Source organism: Artemia franciscana, chromosome 4, assembly GCF_032884065.1.
Source record: "Artemia franciscana chromosome 4, ASM3288406v1, whole genome shotgun sequence".
In the NCBI taxonomy this organism is placed as follows: Eukaryota; Metazoa; Arthropoda; class Branchiopoda; order Anostraca; family Artemiidae; genus Artemia; species Artemia franciscana.
This window is the reverse complement of record NC_088866.1, coordinates 57,102,098-57,126,753: the sequence shown is the minus strand read 5'-3', so window position 1 is coordinate 57,126,753 and position 24,656 is coordinate 57,102,098. Positions and strand designations below refer to the sequence as shown.

At 35.4% G+C, this 24,656-nt stretch overlaps 1 protein-coding gene and 1 long non-coding RNA gene across 4 annotated transcripts in view; one reads left to right on the top strand and one right to left on the bottom strand.

The window, feature by feature from the left end:
* LOC136026649 (rootletin-like) overlaps positions 1 to 24,656 on the top strand; it is a 329,138-nt gene that overhangs the window by 218,524 nt on the left and 85,958 nt on the right. For all 3 annotated transcript variants that reach the window (XM_065703386.1, XM_065703385.1, XM_065703387.1), the window contains 3 exons: positions 4,678 to 5,088; positions 12,241 to 12,417; positions 18,707 to 18,964. In XM_065703386.1, coding sequence (XP_065559458.1) covers positions 4,678 to 5,088; positions 12,241 to 12,417; positions 18,707 to 18,964 — 846 coding nt within the window. The remainder of the gene's footprint in view (positions 1 to 4,677; positions 5,089 to 12,240; positions 12,418 to 18,706; positions 18,965 to 24,656) is intronic.
* The window catches only part of LOC136026656 (uncharacterized), a 30,078-nt gene continuing 24,484 nt past the window's right edge, over positions 19,063 to 24,656 (bottom strand). The window contains exon 3 of the long non-coding RNA XR_010617378.1: positions 19,063 to 19,414. This is a non-coding gene — a long non-coding RNA (uncharacterized LOC136026656). The remainder of the gene's footprint in view (positions 19,415 to 24,656) is intronic.

The following is a 24,656-nucleotide window of genomic DNA, read 5'->3' as shown; positions in this document are numbered from 1 at the left end:
CCAATTTTGGTTCTGTCAGTTCCGGTTCCACCAATTTTTCCCCCCTCCAGATTCCATAGTTCTCATTAGCTAAACCTTGACTAATATAATGAGAATATATATATTGTAATATCAAACCATACACGGTCCGAATCATGCAATTTATTAACAAAATGTTACAGGGTATTATCATAATCTCTCAAGTTATTAACGAAATATATATACCAACAATCAAAACGTGACTGCTATTACCGAAATCAAATATGATGCCATTAAAATCATTTTACCTATTAACGAAACTTGACATACTACAATCAGAACCGCGTCTACAATTATCAAGATTATCAAAATCTAGTCAAGTATTATCAAAACCTTACATGACACTATTAAAGTCTTGCATGATATTACAAAATCTTGTCTTGTATAATCAAAGTCATGCGAGCTAAAATGGAAATCCTTTTGTGCATTACCTAAATCCTGCAAGGAATTATCAAACATTAAATGGTTCTAGAAAAATCATGTCTGTTGCTATCAAAATATTATCAGACATTACCAAATCTTATGTGGTATTGTGAAAATATTTTCTGATATTATCAAATATCTCTCACTGTGTTATCAAAATCTCACCAGATATAACGAAAATTTTCTATTCCGTTATCAAAACCTGAAGTGGTACTACCAAAATCATACAAGCTATAAACAATCCATGGATTGCATTATAAAAAAAATTTTTTGGAAGTATCATAACGTGTAGGATATTGTCAAAATCTAAAATGGTTTCATCAAAATCATACCCGCTATTATAAGAGTTTAACTTATTAATATGAGACTGTGTCTACTCTGATCAAGATAATCAAAATATTGCCCAGCATTACCAAAGTCTTCTATGATATTACCAAAATCTTGTCTGAAATTATGAAAAACCTTGCACTACACTATCAAAATCGGGACTGATATAATTAGAATCATTTATGGCAGTATCAGAACCACACACGATACTATCGGAATCATGCAACCTATTTACAAAATTTTGCGTGGTATTATCATTATCTCAAAAGTTATTAGCGAAAAATACCTTCAGCAACAATCAAAACTCGACTTCTATTACCAAAATCTAATATGGTACTATCAAAATCATTTCATCTGTTAACGAAGATTAACATAGTGCTATCAAAAGTGTCTGTGGTACTATCAAGATTACCGACATCCTATCAAATATTATCAAAAACTTACACGATATTATTCAAGATTTGCATGATATTATTAAATCTGGTTAAATATTATAAAATCTTGTCTTATATTATCAAAGTCGTGTGATATATCATGAGAATCCTTTCGGGCATTACCTAAATCTTGCAAGTTATTATCATAATATAGAATGGCTCTAGCAAAAATTGTGTCTTTAACTGTCAAAATATTATCAGGTATTACCAAAATCTTGTTTGATATTATCAAATATCTTGCACTAAACTATCAAAGTCTCACCGCATGTAACAAGAATCCTTTACTGCATTATTAAAACCTGGAGATGTAGTATCAAAATTATGAAAGTTATTAACAAAATCTTGCACTGTATTATCAAAATTTTACTTGGCATTAATAAAATATTTTCTGGTACTATCAGAACGTGTCTGCTATTTTCAGAATAAAAAATATTGTCACCAAAATTCTGTTTGTTATTACCAAAATTTGATATAGTACAATGAAATTGTATCTCCTATGATCACGATTATCAAACTCTTCCGAAGTATTATCAAAATGGTATGTGGTACTATAGACCCTCATTCCTACATTATGAAACATCTTGCACTACATTATCAAAATATCGACGCATATAATGAAATTTCTCTATGGTATCAACAAAACCTTACATGGTATTGTCAAAATCTTGCAAATGATTAACAAAATCTTGCACGGTATGCTCAAAATATTAAATGACATTAACAAAATATTTGCAGCTACAATAAAAACGCGTGCGCCATTATCAAAACCTAATATGGTGCTATCAAAATCTTGTGACTAATTAACAAAGTTTAACACAGTGCTAAAAAAAATCATGAGTGTTATTATCAATATTGTCAAAATCTTGTAATACATCATCAAAACCTTACATGGTTTTATCCAAGTCTTGCATGATATTGTTAAATCATGTTTAGCAGGGCCCCATTGTAATTGGTTTCTATGTTCCCTGCTGGAATTTATTATTAGGGCCCCACCGTTGGAATTTACAACTACCCCTCCCCTTGGAATTGGATACTAGTGCCTCCTGTCAAATTGGATGCTAGGGCCCCGGTGCTTATGTAAGTTTAGGGACCCGGTGAAACTGGATGTTAAATACCGCCGCTGGAATTGTGTGTTAGGGCTTCGTTGAGATTGATTACTAACGGTCCAGTGGAATTCCTCACTAGGACCAAGCGTCTTGAAGGTCCACCACTAGGAGGTTTTACCTGGCCCTCGCAGGTTTTTAAACAATCAAACAAAATATTAACTAGCGCGCACGTTTGTATCTTGACTAACTGACTCTAATAAGGCCTCTTAAGTAACCACCAAAAGTACACTAGTCCTATTGCGTAATTAAATAAAAAAACAAGTGAGCGACATTAAAACATAAAACGAACAAAAATTATTCTGTATATGAAGGGGTTGTCCCTTCGTCGCTGCCCCGCTCTATACGGTAAAATTTGACTCTTTGTCATAACTCTGCTTTTTAAAACAATAAAAACTTTAGCATAAAGAGCGAGGCATCGAGGAGCGGACAAACCATATAAGGAACACTATGGAATAATTCATATAAGGAATAATTTCCTTTCGTTTTGAGTTTTAATCTTGCACCTTACTTTCAGTTGAAAAAACTTATTTTATTTTATTATATTTCTGAACGTTTTTGAATTTATGCATGCTTGATTTTGCTTGACCATGCATGAATAATTAAAACGAAATTTATATATATATATTTTTGGCTAAATGGCTTTCTCATAGTTTTGAACGCAAAATTTTGATAAGAAAAAAGGGTGAAGGAGGAAGCCATGTTGCCCTCTAAGTTCTGGCTATTTAAAAAGGCAACTAGAACTGTTTTTGTTTGCAAATATTTTTATTAGTAATAAACATACGTATTTAGTAGGGGAAGTATTTAGTTGTGACGGAGCACACACAGTATGTTTAATTATTTTTACTAAAAAAAAGGAGAAAATTGCTTTTGAAGAATTCCTAGGACTTGATAAACAAAATGCTTGTTTGTTTCTTTATTATATTGGCAAAATACCATTTTTCAATCAGAAAAAATAACTTAGATATTAGTTAAGTTTATTTTGCATTTAAATTAATTATCCAAAAGGAATCTCTTTTATTAAATAAATGAATTCATTATTTTATTTAAAACCATAAAATTAGTTTAATAACTTTATCTAGTTGCTTTCAATTTTTAAACTGTGTTTAAATTAGTTCATATAATAATGAAAGAGAATCGTTATTTTAGACTATGTTGCTTCAAAATTAAAACTTGAAAAAGTATAGACATTACTAATATAGAATTACTAAAAGGATCAATGGAATTCATTTTGTAGTTTAATTATTTAATTATTATGATTTATTTTTGTTAAATAATTTCTTTGAATTAATTCAATAAAAACAGCAGAATTAATTTGTGATTTAATAGTGTAACTTTTTCCATTGTTTTTAGTTCAGGTTACATAATAATTAAAAAAGATTGCAGTGAAAAAACGAATCATTCTATTTCTCCTTTAAATGATGGACACACTAGAATTTGTGTTCTAAGCTTGAAGTTCGAATATTTATCCTTTTTTTTGTTTTTAAATTCATAAAAGCCTGTTCGTAGAACTTAGAGAATTCTTGATTTCATCCTAGAATTATAAAATCGCTAGAGAATGACCTTATTTAAAATGATTAAATATAAAGGAAAAAACTTCAGAAAAAGCTAAGAACAAAGAGCATTCTATAGTTTGTGATGGCTCTATATCAGACTTTTTGTTATTAGAAATGATGCTCGAGTATTTTCACATAGTTTGACAATATGTATGATAATATGACTATATATAAACCTGGATATAGGTTGATAGTTGTCATTATATAGTCTATTGCTAAGTTTTCTTCATCCTCTTTTAAGAAACGATGGTTTTAAGATAATTCAGTCATTTTGTTTTAGAAGTTGTAATTTTTTTTACCCCCTCTCCCCTAGGTAGAGTAGCATTATAATTCTTCGGAAGTTTGATGTCCGATATGTTGTAGGAAATTTACGAAGTTGCACAGAAAGCTACCAATCTCAGCAGTCTCTTGTATTTCATAACATTATGATTAAATTTGCTTTTCGAGTTAGTCGATGTTTATTTTCTTATGTCCAATTTTATTTTAAGGTTTAGTTTCTCTTCAATTTTTTTCTTATATACTTCAGGAGTACCGCATATTTTTTTTCATTATGTGATTCTAAGGGAATTATTATCCAATTTTATTTTTAGGCTTAGTTTCTCTTCAATTTTTTCTTATATACTCCAGGAGTATCGCCTATTTTTTTTTTTTTTCATTATGTGATTATAAGATAATTATTATTACTAAGATTGTTTATCGTGTGTAACTTTTCTGTGGCAGTTGTGCACATACTTGTCCAGACATGACCTGGTTATACAAGATGGGGTCAGATACCTAATAGTTTTAAGTGAATGTGTAATATTTCCATGATTTCAGGCTTTGCAATCAAAATCTGAGTGTCTCCAACAGAATATAGTGCGACTTCAAGAACGCTGCGACACTCTTCAATCCCAAGTGGATAAACTTCAAGCGTCAGAAGAGATCTACAAAAATAGAGAACTTAACCTTAAAGAGCAGCTCACCCGGTTAAATGTATCTGCTTCTCAAGAGAACTCTGCTTTAAGCCAATTGAAGGAGCAGACTTTGGAGTATCAAAGACAACTGACATCAATGGAAGCAGAAAAGAGGGTTACAGAAGAACGACTTGAGATGATGCGAAGTGGAAACAGTGAATTAAGACGAGAAAATTCTCATTTGCATGAAGTTATAGCGAGCTTGAAGACTGAAGTCTCATCCTTAAAGACCAAAGTTGTTGTTCTTGAAGGAGAGGCTAAGAACACCCAGTTGGTACGTATCAATTAAATGTATTTCAGGTGTCTTTCAGCCAGATAAGGTGATACAACTTCAATGAACTTATGCTACTGACTACTCAGTCAATTCAATGACTTTGAATTTAAATTTTAAGCAGCTTTGGTTAAGCCTTTATTTGTCACAGATTTGAATGAGTTGACAGCTAAAGATAGATTAATAAGTAAAGGGACAAGTTTTCGTGTTAAAACAGCTTGAATTCTTTCGGCCTTTCACGCAATGGTCGCTGGAATGATTTATGGTAAAAAGAAGGTATATGAAAAGCTATTGATTTTGATTTTAATGCTTTCCCTTTTTCTACAGTAGCCATTCCAAAACTTTTTAGCCGCGTCCAAGCGCAAAGTTTTGAAATTTTTGGCTACCACCTTACGGGAAAAGATCAACATATATTATTTGTTTGCTTATTTCATACCCAAAAAATATCGAAGTAACTTTTTATTGAAAACCCAGCAAACCTTTCCCATGATCAAGTGCCGGGTTTCAACCCACACTTTTGATATGCTTTCCTACAGCCTATAGTCCTATAGCCTATATGTCCTCAAATTCCACATGTTGCTCCTCAAGGTCATTTTGGTAATTAAGATCCGACGGTCCCCTGGATCCTTGAACTTTGAAACCTGGAGTTGTTTTAGGATTAGCTTGTGGTTTTGATTTCTTAGTAGAGATTTTTCTTTGCAATAAAGCTTGGTCAGGAGAATTGGAGAATTTTGCTGTTGTACATTCAACTTTAATACCAACAATTCTCATCTCTAAATCCAGTGTAGCCGGTTTAAACAGAGTTGGAGAATTAACAATAGTTAGAGTAGCGTGGAGACATCATACTCTGCCGTTTAATAAATATATAAAAGAAGATAAATAAATATAAGAAGAAGTGCTAAAAATAACCCGTACCTAATACTTGAGATAAATTGAACGCAACACAAGAGTTAAAAAAGAGCAAAGGTTTTATTTTTAAAGGAAGTTTGGTTTTTGGTTTTAGTAGAATCATTTTAAGAAGATAATCAAGAAAATCAAAAAGAGTTTTATAACTTGTAATATAAGTACAATCTTGCATAGTCTTTATACTTAAATAAGAATTTTAAGATATTAAAATATACTAACTACTAACTAATGTGTGAACGAAAAAAATGTTCCAAGGTATTTAAATTATTACAGCTAGATGTAATGGTTTCTACTTTTTACGCTGTGGAAACCAGTAAGTTTGCATTATGAGATTGAGGAGGAACAGTTTGTTGTACTCACATCTAAGCTACCCACACTCGACAAGCTCCCAGCATCAACTACCCTTTCCAATTTCTTACACCAGACCACGCTCTAGTAAAACCTTTCTAATGGTTGTTTTGATGTCATCACAAATCGTTGTTTCTTTCTTTCTTCCTTTCTTCTCTCCAAGTCAAACTGTGGAAGGTATTATATAAATACAAGCTTATATATGTATATATTTAAGTGAAGCTGAATTGTATTATTTACTCTTATGATAGAAAGAGTGTTGTTTCGAATTTTCCAAGTTATTATTTTCCAGAAATAACAAGAGCTAAGAACTCATATGGCACTTGTGAAGAGGTCGGAAGAGCCAAGACCCAAGAGCTCATATGGCATGAGCTCTAACAAAATTCTAAGAATCAATATATTAATTTAAAAGGAAAATCGGAGGCTTAATAAGATCTCTGAGACACGAGGTCCTTCGAAATATCAAAATTCATTAAGATCTGATCACCCACTCTTAAGTTACAAATACCTCATTTTTTCTAATTTTTCCTCTCCCTTCAGCATCCTAGATAGTTGAGACTTTATCAAGTCGATTTGTGAACTGATTTTCATCGTCCTAGCAGGCCCAGAAGCACCGAAATCGCCAAAGCACTGGATCCCCCTAACTACCCAAGGAGAGTGAATCACGTATCCACGACATTTGCTTATTCTACTCACTGAGTTTCATCCTGATCTATCCACTCTAAGCGTTTTCCAAGATTTCCGGTTTTCCCCTCCGACTCCCCCCAAAGTCGCCAGATCTGGTCTGGATTTAAAATAAGAGCTCTGAGACATGAGTTCCATCTAAATATCAAGTTTTATTAAGATCCGGTTACATGTTCTTAAGTTAGAAATACCTCAATTTTTTATAATATTTCCGAATTAACACCTCCTCCAACTATCCCAAAGAAAGGGGATTCAGTTTGGTTATCAAGAACTTGTGCTTTTTTTCCACCAAGTTTCATCCTGATCTCTCCACTCTAAGTGTTTTCCAAGATTTCCGGTTTCCCCTTCCAACTCCCCCCAACATCACCAGATCTGGTCGGGATTTAAAATAAGGGCTCCGAGACATTAGTTCCATCTAAATATCAAGTCTCATTAAGATCCAGTCACCTGTTCTTAAGTTAGAAATACATCAATTTTTAAAAAATTCTCCGATTAACACCTCCTCCAACTCTCCCAAAGAGAGTCGATTCAGTTTGTTTATGCTAATCTATTATCAAGGACTTATGCTTATTCTTTCCGCCAAGTTTCATCCTGATCTCTCCACTCTAAGCGTTTTCCAAGATTTTCTGTTCCCTCCCCCCCCCCTACTCTCCCCAATAATACTGGATCCGGTCAGGATTTAAAATAAGAGATTTGAGTTACGAGATCCTTCTAAATATGAAATTTTATTAAGATCCGATCACTCCTTCGTAAGTTAAAAATACCTTACTTTTTCTAGTTTTGTATAACTAACCCTCTCCCTAACTACCCCAAAGAGAACGAATCCATTCGGATTATGTCAATCACGTATCTAGGTCTTGTGCCTATTTTTTCCCACCAATTTTCATCCCTATCCCTCCACTCTAAGCGTTTTCCAAGGTAGTTTCCCCCTCCAACTCCCCCACTGTTACCGGATCCGGTATGGCTTGAGCTCTAGCAAAATTCTAACATTCAGTAGATTGATTTAAAAGGAAAATCAGAGGCTTAATGCTGTTCAGAATTTAAAATAAGAGCTCTGAGACACGAGGTCCTTCTAAATATCAAAATTAGAATTTACGCCCACTCGTAAGTTAAAAATACCCTTTCTTTTAATTTTACCTCTCCCTTCAGCCCCCAGATGGTTGAATCGGGGAAAAGACTTTATCAAGTGAATTTGTGCACGTCCCTTACACGCCTACCAATTTTCATCGTCCTAGCACATCTAAAAGCACCGAACTCGCCAAAGCACTGGAAATCCTCCCCCCCAACTCTCCTAAAGAGAGCGGATCTGTTCTAATTATGTCAATCACGTATCTAGAACGTGTGCTTATTCTTCCCATCAAGTTTCATCTCGATCTCTGTACTCTAAGTGTTTTCCGAGATTACCAGTTTCCAAGATATGTATTTCCCCCCTCCAACTCCCTATGTCCCCGGATCCAATTCGAATTGAAAATGGAGCTTCTGGGACATAAGATATTTCTATATATCAAGTTTCATTAAGATCCGATCACATATTCGTAAACCTAATTCGTAACCTATATTTTCACTTTTTCCAAGATTTCCGGTTTCCCCTCCAACTCACTCCCAATGTCACCGGATCTAGTCAGGATTTAAAATAAGAACTCTGAAGCATAAGATCCTTCTAAATATCAAATTTTATTAAGATCTGGTCACCTGTTGACAAGTTACAAATACCTCATTTTTTCTAATTTTTCCGCCTAACCCCCCCCCCCCCAACTCAACCAAAGAGAGAGCAGATCCGGTCCGGTTATGACAGTCACGTATGTTAGACTTGTGCTTATTCTTCCCATCAAGTTTCATCCTGATCTCTCAACTCTAAACGTTTTCCAAGAATTCCGGTTCTCCCCTCCAACTCCACCCAATGAGACCGGATCCGGTCGGGATTTAAATTAAGAAGTCTGAGTTACGAGGTCTTTCTAGGTATGAATTTAATTAAGTTCCGATCACTCCTTCGTAAGTTAAAAATACCTCGTTTTTTCTAATTTTTCCGAATTAACTGTCCCCACTCCCTCCCAGATGGTAGAATTGGGGAAATGACTATTTCCAATTTAATCTGGTCTGATTCCTGATATGCCTGCCAAATTTCATCGTCCTAGCTTATCGGGAAGTGTCTAAACTAGCGAAACCGGGACCGACAGACAGACAGACCGACAGAATTTGCGATCGCTATATGTCACTTGGTAAATAGCAAGTGCTATAATAAGCATAAATCTAAAGTTTTAAAATTGTAGAGTGCCTCAGTGTTCGTCAAGCATATCCGCGGGATTTTTCCGGGGGGAAGGGGAATCATGTTTTTTAAATAAATATGGAATTCTCAAAAATTAGAAATTTTTAGTATAGCGGCGGTGGTTCCCAGTTTTGGATGCCTTGTATGCTTAGTTTAACATTTTGATTTTATATTCTGTCCTTCCCAGTGCTAGATTCTCGTCAACACCTTAATTTTCATGTTGATTTTAGGATGAATTGAATATTTAAAAAAAACGGGTTTTTTCTAGCTGAAAGTAAGGAGCAACATTAAAACTCAAAACAAACAAAAAGTATTGTTTGTATGAAAGGTTACCCCCTCCTCAATACCTTGCGCTTTATGCAAAAACTGTTAGCACTTCTATAAAAGCTTCCTATTCTTATTAAACGATACATATGTTTCAGTAGTGTTCTTAAGAAAATGGGACAAAGAGTTGAGCTTTAGCCTAAAGAGCTTTAGCGTATTCATTTACGGAACACGTTTCTGTTTGTTTTGAGTTTTAATATTGCTCCTTACATTCAGTTAAAAAAAAAATTAATTTAAACTCTGTCTTTTTCAAGCAATGAAGGCAAATCCGGTTTACCCTCCATGAGATATATCCTCCCTCCTCACGGGAAACTCCTCCATTAAAGAAGGAATAAGAGATTCAATAAGGCTAAGTTCCCTATTAGGATAATTTCTCCCTGCTAAATTCCATCCAGACACTTCTATTATTGCTGAAAATTCCCCTCCCGCAAAATTTCTTGCGGACAATTCAGCATGAAAGACTATGCTTAGCATACTTTCCTTTGAAAAGGACTTTAGTCTATAATCAGTTCCTTGATAACTCTAGAAATGCCCCCTTCCGTAGTATTTATTTTCTGGAAATCAAATGACAAGGAAAATAGCCCGTGGATATTTCCTCTGGAACATCTACAGATTCAAAATTGAGATGGCGAAGAGAATATAAGACTATTAAAAAGAATTTCGTGTGGTATTTCTTTTAAATCTCCCTCAGTGTAAAATTTCCCCTGAAAAATTCACCCGCCTCCCGAGAAGGTTCTCCGTATCGGAATCCATCCCAAGCGAAAATTCCCCCCTAGCCCCGAAAAATGTCTGTGTACTTCCCAATAACAAATACTATACGCAAGCAATGGGGAACTTTCATAACTTGCAAGCCTTTCCCCACGGACTCTGGGGGGGGGGGGATTTTACTCCTAAGGTCATAGTTGTTTGATGTTTCAATTATACTGAACACAATTTCTTTCTCAAAATTTTGATCAGATAACTTAGGGAAATAAATGGGCGTGGGAGGAGGGCAAGTTGCTTTCAAATCTTTGAGTTTCTTCCGATGTGCCCTCTCCTGATCTTCTAGGACCATTATTTCAATATGATCACCTCTGGACAAAAAAAAAGAAAATACAAGAAATAAATACACACGCATCCGTGATCTGTCTTCTGGCAAAAGCAAAATTCCACATTTTTGCACATAGGAACTTGAAACTTCCACAATAGGGTTCTCAGGTACTCTGAATTTGATAGTTTGATTTTCAGCAATGTTCCTTGTTTCTTAGGGGGTGTATTCCCCCCCCCTCTATTACGAAGATAAGACAAATTTTCTCAGTCTCGTAACTTTTGATGGGTAAAATTAGATACTGATGGGTCGTTACCGCCATCTGTTTGAAAGCTACCGTGCATATTTTGTTTTCTTAGCCACAGGATCTAACTGACATCCTTTTTTCCATCCTACTCTTCCTGACAGTTACACTGCATACTTGTCACCTTTTAAGGTCAGTTGCCTTAGAAATTATTTTAGTTTTTATCTTTGTTTTTCTTTTTCCTTTTTTCTTCTACTTTTCTTTTTCCAGTTTGTCTTGTTTTTATTATACTTCTCCACAATTTATAAGTTTTATTTGGCTTTAGTTGAAGACCTATTAGCTATAGCCTGCATACTTGAGTTATTAAAGCTATTGCGTGGAAAGTTGATTGTGAAAACAAATTTAAGTGAGATATTTTTTTTCAATTTATCCGGAACTCTTATTACTAAAACTATTAAATGTATGCTATGGAATGAAGTTTTTTAGCTTTACTTTACATAGTCCATAAAAACGATTTACCTAGATGGTTTCAAAACACGACACTTTGCCTAGGTTACGTTATTGCCAATGTTAAAGAAAATATGGTTTTTACTCGCATGATTTTAATTATTGTTTGAGTACTGAAAATGAAAAGCACCCGGAAGAGAGAAAGAAAGAGAAAGAGATTGAGAAAGTAAGAGAGAGAGAGAGGGGAGGGGGTTAAGAGGGATATAAAAAGAAAATGGTAGGGGGATCTTTAAGAAAGAAAGACGTGGAGGAAAGGTTAAAAGAAAGAAGCAAAGGATTTATCGACTACTACGTTTCCTTTTTTCTTTCAGTCATAAAAAACCTTTTTCCTTGTGAATTTTTGTATGTTCCTTGTGAATTTCTCTTTCTTTCATTGAATAAGGAAATCAGTGGTGTTTCCCTAACGTAAATCTGGTTTTCCTCTTACAATTCAGGGAAGGGTAGTGGTTTTGTATCTAGGGTTAATGCTACAACCATCCATCTGGATTACACTGATAAAACTAAACGAAATAAATTAGCAGGTGGGGGAGTGGGGCATGAATAAAATGTTCCCTAGGATTTACTGTCATTTCTCCAGGGGAGTAGTTCCAGCATTTTTATTGAGGGAAGGGTAAGAAGGGTCCATATCAGGATATTTAAGAGGCACCGGCTATATAATATGTTTTCCAAAATATTAGGGGGGAAGACAACTGCCCCCTTTCCACCGGCAAAACGACAGCCCTGCAGTTCTCGATGGTATTGATCTCTGTGACACCACTTGGTACCTCCTTCAAATCCTTTCTGGCTAAGTGTGGGATTTTAAAATTTTTACTCTGTTTTTATTTGTGGCCTTTTTTTTTCATTCCTTAGAATTTACAGTCTAATCAAGAAAGAACGGGTATGGTTGAATCAGATACTATGCAAAGACTACAGAAATCAGTAAGAGAAAAACAAGATCTTCAGGAAAGAGTGAATATATTAACAAGACAGCTGTCTCAAGTAGAGAAAGAGAAATGGGATATAGCAAGACAATCATGCTCCTCCAAGGTGAGTCTGATAAAGAATTAAGTTCTTTTTTATTAAAATGAAGAATAATGATTATCTGAGAAATTCAAATATCAGTAAAACTGAATACATGTTAAAGTTAAATTTTCTCAACTGAAAGTAAGGAGCGACATCAAAACTTAAAACCAACAAAAATCATTCCATTGATGAGGGGGGCTAGTCCTTCCTCAATCTTCACTCTGTACGCTAAAGTCCTAAATTTTTTATAAGCACCTATCATTCAAATTCATCAGTCCTTGTGTTTTATGAGTCGTTCTTAAAGAACTGGGACAAAAGTCAATCTTTAGCGTAAAGATCGAGAACTGAGGAAGGATCAGTTCCCTCTCATGTACAAATAATTCCTGTTTGTTTTAGATTTTAATTTTTTCCACACTTTCAGTTTAGAAACCATATTTTTCTTTTTTTTTATTTCTGACCGTTTTCAAACCATGCCAGGAAATCCCCCCCGTACAGAATTGCATCTGAGAAGTTTCCGCCGAAAAAAATTCTTCTCTACGGAAAGTTCTACCCCATCCTCCGTAGAAAATTTCCTTTAAAAAAAATTCCGGGTACCCAGTGACAAGAATTTAAGAAGTTTAAGAGAGAGAGAATGGGTTTAGTTCAAATCAAGCAGTGAACAAAACAAACTAACAAAAACATTAATCAACAAAAAAATTCTGAATATTTCAGCTCCACATCCGAGAGCCTTTGTCAAGGGTAAAGTAAAACAATAAAAGAAGAAAAAGAAGAATAACTTAAATAATAAAAAAAATAAAGCAAAAAAACAACACAACAAATAGGAGAGACTAAAAAAAGAACAAAAGCCAAAAAAAACAAAAAAACTAACATTTAATAAAACTTCCTCAATTGAATACTGAAACTTCCTCTATGATGATGTTTTATTAAAATATCAGCTTTTGTTTATTTGTTTGTCTTGTTCTTTTTTTAGTCTCTCTTTCTTGTTGTGTTATTTTTACGTGTGTGTTTTTTCTTGTTAATTATTTGAATGATTTTTGCCTTTCCTCCTTTTTATGGCACTTGGTATTAACCAAGTGACATATAGCAATCGCCAATTCTGTCGGTCTGTCTGTCGGTCTGTCTGTCTGTCGGTCCCGGTTTTGCTACTTTAGGCACTTCCAGGTAAGCTAGGACGATGAAATTTGGCAGGCGTATCAGGGACGGGACCAGCTAAAATTAGAAATAGTCGTTTCCCAATTTGACCATCTGGGGGGGAGTGGGGGGCCGGTTAATTAGGAAAAAATAGAAAAAAATGAAGTATTTTTAACTCATGAATGGGCGATGGGATCTTAATAAAATTTGATGTTTGGAATGATATTGTGTCTCAGAGCTCTTATTTTAAATACCGACCGGATCTGATGACATTGGGGGGAACTGGAGGGGGGAAACCTAAAATCTTGGAAAACACTTAGAGTGGAGGGATCGGTATGAAACTTGATGGGAAAAACAAGCACAAGTCCCAGATACATGATTGACATAATTGGAACAGATCCGCTCTCTTTGGGGTAGTTGGGGGAGGGGGTAATTCTGGAAAATTAGAAAAAATGAGGTATTTTTAACTTACGAACGGGTGATTGGATCTCAATGAAATTTGATATTTAGAAGGAAATCGTGTCTTAGAGCTCTTATTTTAAATCCCGAACGGATCTGGTGACATGGGAAGGGGGGGAGTTGGGAGGGGGAAACCTAAAACTTGGAAAACACTTAGAGTGGAGGGATCGGGATGAAACTTGGTGGGAAAAATAAACACAAGTGCTAGATACATGATTGACATAAACGGAACGGATCCGCTCTCTTTGGGATAGTTGGGGAGGGGGGGGGGGTTATTTCTGAAAAATTAGAAACAATGAGGTGTTTTTCAACTTACGAACAGGTTATCGGATCTCAATGAAATTTGATATTTAGAAGGATATCGTAGCTCAGAGATCTTATTTTAAACCTAGACCAGATCTGGTGACATCGGGGGGGGGGGAGTTGGGAGGGAGAAACCTAAAACTTGAAAAAAACTTATAATGGAGGGATCGGGATGAAACTTGGTGGAAAAAATAATCACGAGTCCTAGATACATGGTTGACATAACCTGAACGGATTCGCTCTCTTTGGGGTAGTTCGGGGAGGGGTTAATTTTGAAAAATTAGAAAAAATGAGGTATTTTTAACTTACGAACGGGTTATCAGATCTCAATGAAATTTGATATTTAGAAGGATATCGTGTCTCCAAGCTTTTATTTTAAATCCTGACTGGATCTGGTGATGTTGGGGGAAGTTTGGGGTGGGGGAACCTAAAATCATGGAAAACGCTTAGATTGGAGGGATCGGAATGAAACTTGGTGGGAAAAATAGGCAGAAGTCTTACATACGTGATTTTCATAATTTGAACAGATCCGATCTATTGGGGGGGGGGGGTTAATTCTGAAAAATAAGAAAAAATGACGTATTTTTAACTTGCGAAGGAGTGATCGGATCTTCATGAAACTTCATATTTAGAAGGACCTCGTAACTCAGATCTCTTATTTTAAATCTCAACCGGATCAAGTGTAATTGGGGGGGGGGCAGTTGGGGGGGGGGACCGGAAATCTTAGAAAATACTTAAAGCGGTGAGATCAGGATGAAACTGGATGGGAAGATTAAAAACCTGTCTAAGATACGTGACTGACATAACCGGACCGGATCTGCCCTCTTTGGTGGAATTGGAGGGGGGGGTAATTTTGAAAATTGAGGTATTTGTAACTTACGAAAGGGTGACCAGATCTTAATGAAATTTGATATTTAGAATGATCTTGTGCTTTAAAGTTCTTATTTAAATTCCGACCAGATCCTGTGACGTTGGGGGGAGTTGGAGGGGGAAATCGGAATTCTTGGAAAACGTGAAAATTGGGGTATTTTTATCCTACGAATAGATGATCGGATCTTAATGAAATTTGATATTTAGAAAGAATTCATGTCTCAGAGATCTTATTTCTAATCCCGACCAGATCGTTTCACATTGGGGGGAGTTGGAGGGGGAAATCTTGGAAAAACACTTGGAGTATAGGAATCAGGATGAAGCTTGGTGGATAGAATAAACAAATGTCCTTGATACGTGATTGACATAATCGTACTGGATTCACTCTCTTTGGGGGATTTGGGGGGAGGGGTTCATTGATTTCGCGAGTTTGGTTCTTCTGGACGTGCTAGGACGATGAAAATTGATAGGCGTGTCAGGGAGCTGCACAATTTGACTTGATAAAGTCGTTTTCCCAGATTCGACCATCTGGGGGGGCTAAAGGGAGAGGAAAAATTAGAAAAATTAGGTATTTATAACTTACGAGTGGGTGATCGGATCTTAATGAATTTTTATATTTAGAAGGACATTGTGACTCAGAGCTCTTATTTTAAATCCTGACCGGCATTAAGTCTCTTATTTTCCTTTTTAAATCAATCTATTGATTCATAGAATTTTTTTAGAACTCATACCATATGATCTCTTGGCTCTTAGCTCTTCTCGCCTCGTCACAAGTGCCATATGAGCTCTTAGCTCTTGTTTTCTTTACCGTTGATAAAGGCTTCAAGATGTATAGTTGAAATTTTCGGAATTTCTTTTTATTAGTTAATGTTTTTTGATGGGTCTTTTAAGTATGTTTTTTCACAGCTTTATTTAAATTAAACCCTTGTTCCCCTCTTAAAGTTTCTTAGATTCTTGTAAATAGAATAGTAGTGTCGTCTAAGAAATTATCCCTAAATGATGAATACTATATGTGAACAAATGGCGAATTGTGTAACTTACAGCCCTTTTCGGAGGCTTGTTATTTGACCATTCGAGTATGCTGAACTTAATGGCCATCTCAAAGTCTTAATCGGATGTCATTAGGGAAAAAGGGGCTTGGGAGGATGCTAGTTGCCCGCCAATCTTTTATTCGTTTAAAAAAGGGCATTAGAACTTTTAATTTCTGTTCAAATGAGCCCTCTTCCCATATTTTAGGAGAATTGGTTCGATATAATAGCCTCCAAAAACATGCATCCCTGCTTTCTCCGTGCAAAGTTTCAAAAATTCCATATTTTTGTAGGTTGGAACTCTAAACTTCAATACTAGTGTTCTCTGATATTCCGAATCTGTTGGTATGTTTTTTGTTAAGATCCCTCGATTTTTTAGGGATGTTCACCCCTTTTCCGAAAATCAGGATAAATTTCTTGTGCTACTAGCTTTTGACGGGAAACATTAATTTTATCAAATTTAATTACTTTCATATACTTGTAATCAGCATAAAAGAAAATTTTTTAGTGTTTAATGGTTATCGAAAACTCTTTTCCAGAATTTCGGCTACTAATGGGGTCAGTTCAGGCAGTTCCTTAATAATTCTGGTACCCAAGAAATTTCTATTTATTAATTTTTAATTATAAAATTTAATAATTTAAAAATGTGAATTAAAAAAGCCCTTTTATCCCTGAAGCTTTGTGATATGACTAATATCTAGTTTTGTATTAGTTCGTATAAATTTCAAGTTGCAATTAGTATTTATTTTTAAAAGCAATACATATAAAGGAAATACTGGTTGGTAATTCTGATGCTTAGAAAATTCACTAAAGTAGTTTAAAAGACATGGCATAATTCCTTCATGTTTATGGGATATTACCATTACTTGCCCAAAGCGTTATGATAGGAAAACAGAAGTCAATAGTATATATAAAAGAAAACTCGGGACCTCCATTGATGCACATTTCCAAGACATTTCCAAGGAATGTCCTTGGAATGAAGTAAGGGAGGAGATTACCATTAAATTCATGTGAATTTGAAGTGGGCTACATAATTAAACTAGGATGAAAGTGAAAACATCTTTTGATGTTTTTAATGCTTAAGTGCTCAATGCTTCGATTTTTTCTGGTGAAATAAAATTTTGTGGCCAAAATTTTGTTGAGCGAAAATCACGAGGCAGTCGATCAACTGATTGAAGAATTGAAAGGCTGTTCAAATAGCCCCACAGTTTTCAAGGTCACACTTGGGTGAGGTGGCGTATTCATCCCATAACAAATAGAAAACCATTATTATTGACGGTTGTCTGTGGCGTGGAATTTGAAGTATATTGCATTAACTGCACACCAGCTATTAGGATGGCGATCAAGGAATGTCTTTGCGGGGATGGAGGGGAGGAGTTGCTTAAAGCTTCTAAAGTGCATTTTTAGGCTCCATTTCCAAGTATATCCTTGCTTCATTTGTAAGAATATATTTGGGTTAAGTGTCTGATATGGGTGCAAACCTTATCTTACAGCACCTCTATTAAAACAGACATAGTACTTTTTTAAGGGGAATGTTAGCTTTTAAATGCTGAAGGAGAAAGAGTAGAAGCATGAAGAGTGGTGGATTGATGAGAGGGATAGTCTCCAGCTTATTTACAAAACTTTCTTTGATTTCGAAAAGTATTTATTTATTTCTAAATGAACCCCTTTTACACTTATTTCCAAATGAGCCCTTTAAGGTATTGTATATGATGTTGTTGTTATTTTTAGGTTGTTTTATGGTTTTGTGCTTTTGCATTTCTGCACAAAAGTTAAACTACGGTGTAAATAGCAGGGGCAAGAGGGGAAAGTAACCTCACTCTTGTTTATAATAATCTTGAATATGGTAACTAACATGACTTACTTGACTTGACTTGACTAAGTGTCCTGCCGGGCGCTGCTTGGCGTATAGAGTGATGTCTGCCTCCTCCATCCACTTCGGTCCATTGCGAGTATTTGCTCTTCGCACTGTCTGATTTTTGCCATCGTCAAGAACTCGGACAGGCTGTCAGACCAACGTTTCTTCGGTCGACCCCGAGGTCGCTTTTTATTATAGAAGCATGAACAAAGAAGTAATCCTCTGTTTCAATAACTGAAAGTGCTATTTATGAAGACTTCAAATATGATATATGATCAAATTGAAAAATATTATCTTTTTTTATTATCTATATCTTTGGTCCCTCTGTAGCTGAGCCTCTGGTGATGCCCCCCATAGCTATTAGGGGCATCGACTCTTAATAATTCAGGGGATGCGACAAAATATATTTTTCAAAATCTAAGGGGTAATTTTTCGTTGAAATTTTTTTTTGATGAAAATACCAAAATTTGTTTTTTCCAATGATAATTGTGTTCTTTTTTTAATCAAGTGGAGAAAAAAAATCCTAGAAGATAGGTAATTAACCATCTCCCCACATTGAAAACCCATGCCCCAGCTCTCTCGTCATTGCTTGTCTTTAAAGTATCACGTGTTCAAGAAATACGTTAAATTGAATGCATTAAATTGAACTGTCTCTTAAATTTAGTTTGATATAAACAGAGTTGGATCGGAAGAGGAGAACTTTCTTGTCCAGTCATTAAGACGAGAGATTGCCAGAATGGCAGATCGTTTTCGAGAAATGGAACGTGATCATACCGCATCCTTTGAAGAGATGAGAAAGCGCCACAAGCAAGAACGCATGCGAGATGCTGAGCGTATGCGAGAATTACAGATATCTGCACAACGACAGGCAGAAGCTCGTGAAAGAGCGTTGAAGACACGAACCGAGGCTCTAGAAAGACAGGTATTGTCTCATCTTTATTTTAATAGTTTGATAAACCACTCCGTCTTTCTATATATAAACAAAATGAAAATAATGAAATATATAGATAACAGGTAAACCGTTTAATCTAGACAGTTTTTCAAAGACATATTTTTCAATTGATATGACGTTTGTCAGATATAATGGGAAGTGATGTCTGAAGGAGCTCATCACGAAGGCTAGCATTAACTTTATGTAGAAGCTGTGGGCTCTTTATATTTTCATTAGCTACTTTCTCCAGTTTCATAATTAATTAGCTAAAGAGTCAATTCCACCAAAAGATGCTTTCAAAGGTGGCTATGGATCTCGTTTGGTGAAGTAGCTCTGACAACAGCAGCAGCCCTAGGTCTAGAGTTGAACTCAATAACTTTGCTATCAGCCGTCAGCTTCTGCGTGACCGAGATTTACTGACTCCAATGGAAGAGGGACTATCTGTGAAAAATAAATTGCTAGTTAATTCAATAATGACTTTGCTCTCTCCTTCAATAATGACTTCAAGAATGAGATAGAGGTACTTACGATTACGAGTTTGACATATGACACACTGGTGGTAAAGTGGGAGGATAGCTGGATAGCAGTATTGCAAATGTAGCAAAATATTACCTTCGCCTCTAGCCCCTAAAGCCTGTTGAGAGAAGAGTGAAGTGGGAGAAGGACAAGATGCCTGTTTATTGACCGAATCCTCTGCATCAGTCCTGTCAGTGCACCGGTTTTTCGATCTCATTGCTCGATTTGTCGGCAATTATACCATCAAAAAAAGAGTAAAGGGCCTTTATTTGTAAACATTTTAGATGTGGCAGTGGTGACTGTACAATATCCTCCCTCTAAAACATGGTAGTAGATATAAGAGTCCAGATAAACCTCATGGAGCTCTGGCATGATATCTAAAGGTCATTGCTAAATTAAAGCATGGACGAAGCAAAACTCACTCCTAGTCCTTTGAAGGAAAGAGACTGGTGCCTCCCACTTCTAACTCCAGGTGCGAATGCATGGGACATTTTTTGGTGGGACGAGATAAGCATTGTTGATGTCAACGTGAAGCCTGCTGAGGAAACCACTTAACTTTTACAAGAAGTGCGAGTCTTGCAACTTACCACAAGCAGTTTTAAGCATTTATGAACGATTGTGCTGCTTCTTTTTTTTCGAAAACCACTTCTTGCAACTTACCACAGACAGTTTGAGCATTCATGAACGATTTTGCTGCTTCTGTTTTTTTTTTTCAAAAACCACTTAACTTTTACAAGAAGTAAGAGTCTTGCAACTTACCACACGCAGTTTTGAGCATTTATGAACGATTGTGCTGCTTCTGTTTTTTTTCGAAAACCACTTAACTTTTACAAGAAGTAAGAGTCTTGCAACCTACTACACGTAGTTTTGAGCATTCATGAACAATTGTGCTGCTTCTGTTTTTTTTTCGAACATTAAATCCTCATCTTGTAAAATAATTTCTTTTCAGATATAGTGTTTACTCAGTATCTTGTATATTTTCACGTCAGAATAAATTTAATTTCCTCTCCAGTGTTTCCTCGGTAAAAGGAACAGCCTGTCTAAAGGACTTCACAAACCCCCTGAAAAAATTTTCCGAATTTAATTAGTTAACTAAGATCAACTATTTTCTTAAGCCTTAATGAAATTTAGAAGCTAGTGCACGTAGCAGCATCTTTTCTCGATGGCCTAGCTAATTTCGAAGACAATACTGCCTTTCCACGACGATAAATAACAGTTCAAATATACTGGATATTTCGATCTCTGTGTTTCGATGTGATTGAAATGTCCAGTATATTTTTCGAATTTTTTTTTCACTGTCTAATAAAAGGATCTATCTCTATTACAGGTTCACAGGCAATATTTTCATGGCTTGTTCTTTTTCTTATTAGTGTTATTAAGTGGATCATTTTGTTTTTCTTTTTTGTGTCCGTTTGTTATCTTTATTGAAACCATGCACCGAGGTTTATTTTGTTTTTAATGACAATGGATAATTATAATAGTGATTGACGGAGCAGTAGCCGTCTTAATACTTTGCAAGCTTCTAATGTAGATTTTGGAGGTATATTTACTGAGCAGCTGCATCGGAGCTATGACATTGGGGTAGCAGGACATTATAAATCTATTAGTTCCAAATATTTGGTTAAAGATGGAATCCAATCTGAGTATGGAGATACGAGATGCCTCAATGTTTCTCCATCTTAATTGCAAAGGGCTAAATTCTTCGTTTAATTTTTTAAAAGAAGTATGTGATCTTTCGGTTTTTCAGGTTACCGGTCTTACTGAAACCTGGCTGAATGATCACAACTCCGATCTTTTAAATATACCAGGGTATAAATTCTACAATAGGAATCGACTTTTTAGGCAACTTGGAGGAAACGGTGCATATATTCGAAGCGATATTGAGGTTTTGGTAAGAAATGAGTAAGTGGTATACCAGGAAATGGTTTTAGAACCATTTATTCTTCAGCTTAGGCTGAAACCTAAATATGCATTTGTTATTATATTGCATAGGCCGCCATCTGGCTCCATACCAATCTTTATGGATCTTTTGGATAAGCAGCTGGAGAAACTAGCAACTAGTTCATATCCATTTATGATGCTCGGGGATTTTAATATTGACCTCCATGAGCTTGATGCGAGTGTTTCTATGGATTTTTTGCAGCTTTGTATGTCCTATGGTTTATTTCCAACTATAAATATATGCACACGAGTAACCACCTCATCATCAAAGCTAATTGACAATATTTTTTCAAATTTGTTTTTTTTTTTCAGCTCCAAGAGTTATTATTACAGATGTATTCGATCATTTTGGGATTTCAACAAGATTTGATCTCTGTATTCCCCAAAAGCCACCACCAATAATTCCTAAGAGTCGAATTTAAGCAGGCAATTGCAGAAGTTGATTGAAATAATTTAATAGACCTTACGGATGATATAAATACGAGTTTTCAAAGATTTTACGATAAACTAATCTTGTTATTGACCAAAACATGTATAATGGTTCGTTCGCCATCAAGGAAAAATAATCCTAAGAAACCATGGATGTCGCCTAGCTTGTTGCGCTGTATTAATAAAAGAGATAAACTTTATAAGAATTCCATAAATAATGGAAATGATTCGATTTGCTTAAGAATTTATAAAAATTATAGAAATGCCCAGAAGAAATTACTGAGAAATGTAAAAAAAATATTTCGTAAATAAATTCACTGAGAATTGTGGTAACCCTGCAAAAACATGGAAAATAATTAAAAGTGTGATATCGACAGAGAACTCTACTATTCCCGGTGAAGTATTAATGCAGAATGGCCTACCAACGAGGAAACCCGAAGAGATATGCAATGCTGTTTCAAAAACATTTGCTAATATTGGCGTAGATTTATTTTCCCGTAAAGTATCTTCTGATGATGATCCTCCCTTGGAGTTTTTTTATGAAGATTCCAATTGATGTTTCTATGTATATGAGACCCTTCTCTCGTGATGAAGTAGAGAAAATTATCTTTGGGATGAAAAATACATCGGCAGGTAGTGATTCACTCAATCTTCTGGTGTTAAAAATAGCGTTTCCTTATGTTGCTGATATTCTTACTTCCCTCATTAATTTGTGCTTGAAACGGGGAACGTTTCCTGATTGCTTGAAAATTGCTAAGATTACCCCTGTTTTTACAGGCGGTAATAAGAATGATCTTGGAAATTATCGGCCTATCTCAGTCTTACCTGTTATTTCTCGTGTGCTTGAAAAGTGTATTAACACTAGAGTTTATGATCATTTGGAACTGCATAATCTGTTCAATTCAATTCAATTTGGCATCAGGAAGGGGAGAACCACAGAGATGGCATTATCATATATAACTTCGGTAATCAATGGAGCTCTTGATAATAAGCTTAGAGTAGCTGGTCTGTTTCTTGATTTCGTTAAGGCATTTGACACTGTTGACCACCAATTACCACTTCAAAAATGTGAATTTTATGGACTAAGAGGGACTTTAGCTTTGCTTTGTGATTATCTCCAAAATAGAGAGCATTATGTTCACATTAATGTATTTTCTTCAAGTAAGAGTCTTGGTAGATTTGGTATCCCCCAGGGTTCTGTGTTAGGTCCTACTCTTTTTTTGATTTTATCAATGATCTGCCAAATGCTGTTGCAACTATTTGTAGAATTAGGGATCTAGTGGATCCTGCATCGTCGGGATCCAGGATCACTACACCCTTATTTGCTGATGATGCGACATTGATGTGTGTTGCTTCAACTGAACAACAACTTATCTCAATAATTAATGCAGCAATGACTAGGACATGTCTTTGGTTGAAGATAAACCGGCTTGGCCTAAATATAAATAAGTCAAATTTTGTTATCTTTTCACGATCCCCAAATTATTGTCCTTGGATTGCGGAAATAGGTTCACCAAAGGGAATGGTTAAAAGGTCAAGTTCCGTTAAGTACATTGGGATCATTAAGTTAAGTACATTAATATGCCAAATGCTGTTGCAGCTACTTCTAGAATGGGGGATATAGTGGATCCCGCACCTTCGGGAACCAGGATCACTAACCCTTATTTGCTGATGATGCGACATTGATGTGTGTTGCTTCAACTGAACAACAACTTACCTCAACAATTAATCCAGCAATGACTATGACATGTCTTTGGTTAAAGATTAAGCGGCTTGACCAAAATATAAATAAGTCAAATTTTGTTTTCTTTTCACGGTCCCCAAATTATTATCCTTGGATTACGGAAATAGCTACACCGAAGGGAACTGTTAAGCGGTCAAATTCCGTTAAGCACCTTGGGATTATTATTGATGAAAGTTTATCATTTAAGTGACATGTAAAAGCTATAAGTAGAAAATTATCGCGGAATTTAGGGATTATCCGTAAACTAAAACATTTATTTCCTTCAAATGTTATACGGTTATTATATTTTTCTCTGATTCACCCGTATATTTTGTATTGCTTGTCTGTATGGCTTGGGACATTCCCCTCAACACTTCGCCCAGTCCACGTACTGCAGAATAATGCCATTAGATCACTTTGTGGAATAGGGAACTGGGATTTGGTCAGGTCAATGTACAGCATGATAAATATAATGCCTGCAGCTAGATTGCGTGATTTTTATACACTGGTTTTTATGTATAAGTACCATTATAGGTGCGTTCCAGAATGTTTTACAGGAATTTTTCGGGATAGATCTAATATTCATGATCACAGAACTCGAACAAGTGGAGATATTGAGGTTCCTCACCTAGTTTCAAGAAGGACTGCTTTTTCAATTATTTATAGAGGGGCTAAGCTATGGAATAATCTTGTTCCAAGTATCAAAGAATTGTCCATTAATCAATTTAATGCCGTGCTGCGTGTCGGGTTTCTTGGTAGGTATACCTTTGAAATAGATTGAAATTGATTGATTTAATATTGGAAATAATTGTTTTTTGTTTTTTTTGTGTGTTTTTTTTTCTTTTTTTCCTTCGGGATCATGATATTATGTTGTTTGATTGTGTCTGAATTATTTATGTAATTTTTTTTCTCGGTAAAGGGTTTCACCTTTCTGCTCATTTTAGATTAACTCATTGTTTTTGTTTTTTGTTTTTTTTCTCTTCTATTTTTTGTTCTTTTTTTTAGTAACACACCCTCGCAAGCAACGCTTTTGGTGTGCTACCGATTGATTTTGTCTGTGTCATTTCCTTTGGT